This window comes from Limulus polyphemus, unplaced genomic scaffold, assembly GCF_000517525.1.
Source record: "Limulus polyphemus unplaced genomic scaffold, Limulus_polyphemus-2.1.2 Scaffold4669, whole genome shotgun sequence".
In the NCBI taxonomy this organism is placed as follows: domain Eukaryota; kingdom Metazoa; phylum Arthropoda; class Merostomata; order Xiphosura; family Limulidae; genus Limulus; species Limulus polyphemus.
Window position 1 is genome coordinate 77,881 of NW_013670279.1, and position 3,851 is coordinate 81,731.

Sequence of the window (3,851 nt, forward strand, 5' to 3'; positions counted from 1 at the left end):
GTAGGGAGCACGTGAACCGTGGACAACAAAGAATACACTTGTGAAATGTAGGGAGCACGTGAACCGTGGACAACAAAGAATACACTTGTGAAATGTAGGGAGCACGTGAACCGTGGACAACAAAGAATACACTTGTGAAATGTAGGGAGCACGTGAACCGTAGACAACAAAGAATACACTTGTGAAATGTAGGGAGCACGTGAACCGTAGACAACAAAGAATACACTTGTGAAATGTAGGGAGCACGTGAACCGTAGACAACAAAGAATACACTTGTGAAATGTAGGGAGCACGTGAACCATAGACAACAAAGAATACACTTGTGAAATGTAGGGAACACGTGAACCGTAGATACTAAAGAATACACTTGTTAAATACAGTGAGAATGGTAACTACGTAACAAAAGTCAGTTGTTATAAACAATGCTGAGTAAAAATACTAAATATAGAAATTAAGAGAGTTTAAATTGTGATTGAAGGAAAAATCCTAACCTTTCTATAAACCATGCCAACCATTCCTGTCCATTTCCCGTCCGGTCCAATGTGGCCCCAGTGACCATCAGGAGGGGTGTATAGCTTATAACTGTAAATGAATACTAATATAAAGATTACAGTACGACAGTTTTTGTATGTTGAATGTGAACGAAGCAGAAATCGGTAGTTTAAGTATTTATTGAACATTTATTTTCTGTAGATTTGTCTTAAACTAAAATGGTATCAACTTGTGTTTGATACAACTGGTTTTAAACTGGGTGAAACCTTTTATTTTTCTATGTGAAATATGGAGTGGGGGGGGGGGAGGAGCCCACAGCAGTAACAAGTGGTGTTATTAAAATCGTGAATGGATTTTTAATGTACATTTTTTGTACGGCACTCATGTGTGTACCTTCGATGGATCAGCGAAAATATCAAAAGATTATCACCAACAAATTCGGGGTTCGATACCAGGTTCAAACACAGTTCATCATGTAATTTCTTTTCAGTGAAGCAAACAAACGTAACGCCGATTCTATTATGCAAATAAATACGGGGGGGGGGGTAATTTATAGGCAAAATTCTCCAGGTTAGTCGTAGTTTTAACTCACTAGTCTACCATAAGCGTGAGTCACGATTAGTTTCTACGGTACAGTAGGATAATTCTCCAGGTTAGTCGTAGTTTTAACTCACTAGTCTACCATAAGCGTGAGGCACTATTAGTTTTTACGATACAATAGGCTAATTCCCCAGGTTAGTCGTAGTTTTACCTCACGTGTCTTTTACGTTATCTAACTATAGCCAAAGTATCGGGGAAAGAAGTCTGAATGTAGCTAATAAATGTAGAATAGATTTGTAAAAATGTGTAGGATATTTAACACACAAGTTCCAAAGACAGAATAACCAACAATAATTCGAGATCTTCCTTCTGTACGATATTTTTGAACGAATTTAAGATACGCTTATTATACCTTACTTTAAATAAGGACAGTTTTCTTTCTAGGTGTTGCCTTTTTTTGTAAACAAGCTACTACCAGGCGGAGAACTAAAACCGGAGGAGGGGATTGACTTCGAAATCCTGAAGACACTGAGCGAGTATTTTGGATTTAGGTGATTTTTTTCCACTTTTTTTGGTAGAATCGCTTTAGCTTTAGCATTAGCTCCACCGTGCTCAAACGTAAACAGTTAACTCTAAAGATTCCTGTTTTTCAAGCAGGTTTTATTACAAACTATTTATTTGTCGAATTTCGAGTCACGATTAGTTTCTACGGTACAGTAGGCTGTGTCTGCCATAAGCGTGAGTCACGATTAGTTTCTACGATACAGTAGGCTAATTCCCCAGGTTAGTCGTAGTTTTACCTCACGTGTCTGCCTCAACGTGTATTAGTGTTTTTCCAGATAGTGATTCTTTATCCGTGGTGTCTAAAAATCCTTCAGGAATCCATGTTTCTAGTTTCAAACGTTTCTTCCACCTGCCTAGAGTTTTTTCTTTTGTGCAGTCTTTAAATCCAGATTCTGGTCCTTTAATCGCGTAAGATTCTGAGCAACCTGAGTTCTATTACAAAGAGCGAAATAAGAAGATAAGAAAAAAAAAACAAAATAAAATTTGGAGAAACAAGTTTATTAAATGTTGTTAAAGTTCATCACTAAATCAATCTCTATACAAACTTGTTTGTCCCGACAACGGTAAATCTAAGGACTTGCAAACAAAAATCAAGGGTTTGTTTCCCCGCAGTGGACACAGCAAAGAGCTCAATGTGGCGTGTATATATATATAATTAAAAAAAAAGATTACATCATAATAGAGTGAATTTAACAAGCATATCTAAATCATAAATGAAAAATATTTAATTGCAATATTACGTAGAACATGAAAGAGGAAATGAAAAAAGAAACAACACCGCTACAACCAGACGTTTACTTTTTTACAGATGATTTAACTACATTTATTTCTTCCAGTTCCCTGCTCCATGCGTTTTATTAAAGGACAGGTGGTTAGTTAAAGTGGGAGAAATTGTGTTAGACAAATAATAACAGTATGTTTAACATATTATTTAATTTCATTATTTATCTTAATATGTATTTAAGCCTAACCCTAAATCTCCTAAGCTGACCGAGCCTTCTGATATATTATTGGGTTTACGGCCGATAGTGTCATTAATAGGGAGGGTACCCAACTGATGAATCAATGTATTTTAACCTTCATAAGTAAGAACGTAAGTTTATTTTGTTTTACAGTAAAATCTCATTGGGTTATCTGCTGTGTCCACCGCGGAGAATCGAGCCCCGGATTTTAACGTTGCAAGTCAGTAACTTAACGCCATTCCACCGAAGGGACACAAACGTAATAAAAGCATATTTAATTAGATGTAATTGTTACTAGAATCACTTTTAGTCTCGTTTCAAGTAGGTGGTTTGTTTTGATCGGACGTTCATACTTATATACACTTGATAAGTCGGTATTACTGTAATATTAAAAATACAAATAAATAAATAATATAAGTACAACTTTAATACTGAATAAAGTCTGCTTCATAAATATTACAAAAATACTAATATAAACACATTGATCATTAGGATTCAAAGGAAAGTTAGAACAAACAGATGGACCGAACCACTGTAACAAGTCTACAGACAGTTACTTACCCCATAGGAACAGCTGGACCGAACCACTATTACAAGTCTACAGACAGTTAGTTATTCGGTCCAGCTGTTCCTATGGGGCCACTGTAGCCAGTCTACAAGAAGACATTGGAAGTAGCTGAGAACGATTAAAAGGCGTGTTCTGCCCTTTTCCTATTATCACCCAACGTAGCCACGGGTTGGTTATTGAGAGTTCCTCAATCTAATCAAATAGAGTGTTTACTTTTAAAACTAAGCTCAAATAAATGCTGTGGTAATGAAATTACATATCTCAAGCTCAAACCTAAATATATTTCTTACGTATTTATATGTAGGTTAAACTAAGGATTTTGTGTTATTATATCTCCTTTAAGCTTGATAAAAAATAACAGAAAAATAAATGAATTTTTTTTTCTTTTCGTTATAATCGGTAAATTATATTTCTTACAGACTTGAATTGCGTTGAAAACTTGAAATTCTAATAATATGTGTTTAAATTACCACCAAGTGGTATTCGCACGCGCATTTATAGAAAATGAACGTGAGTTTTAAAAGTTAAAAGAAATATTGAATTACAACTGAAAATTTTAAATTAATAAAATAGAAAATAACCCACTGTTTTGTTTTATGGCTTCACGTACAGAAACAACACGACAAAAACCTGAAATCCCTTTAATAACGTAACAGACTTACCACAGACAATAAGTACGGCTGAGTCATGCAGAAAGTAAAGACGTAAATGTGGCCACGAAGATC

General features: G+C 35.2%; 1 protein-coding gene across 1 annotated transcript in view; it reads right to left on the reverse strand.

The window, feature by feature from the left end:
* The window catches only part of LOC106471514 (probable glutamate receptor), a 10,108-nt gene extending 6,984 nt beyond the window's left edge, over positions 1–3,124 (reverse strand). Inside the window, exons 1-2 of the mRNA XM_022400123.1 lie at positions 3,120–3,124; positions 492–582 (exon numbers count right to left, since the gene is read on the reverse strand). Of these exons, the coding sequence (XP_022255831.1) occupies positions 492–582; positions 3,120–3,124 (96 nt within the window). The remainder of the gene's footprint in view (positions 1–491; positions 583–3,119) is intronic.
* Positions 3,125–3,851: the final 727 nt, after the last annotated feature.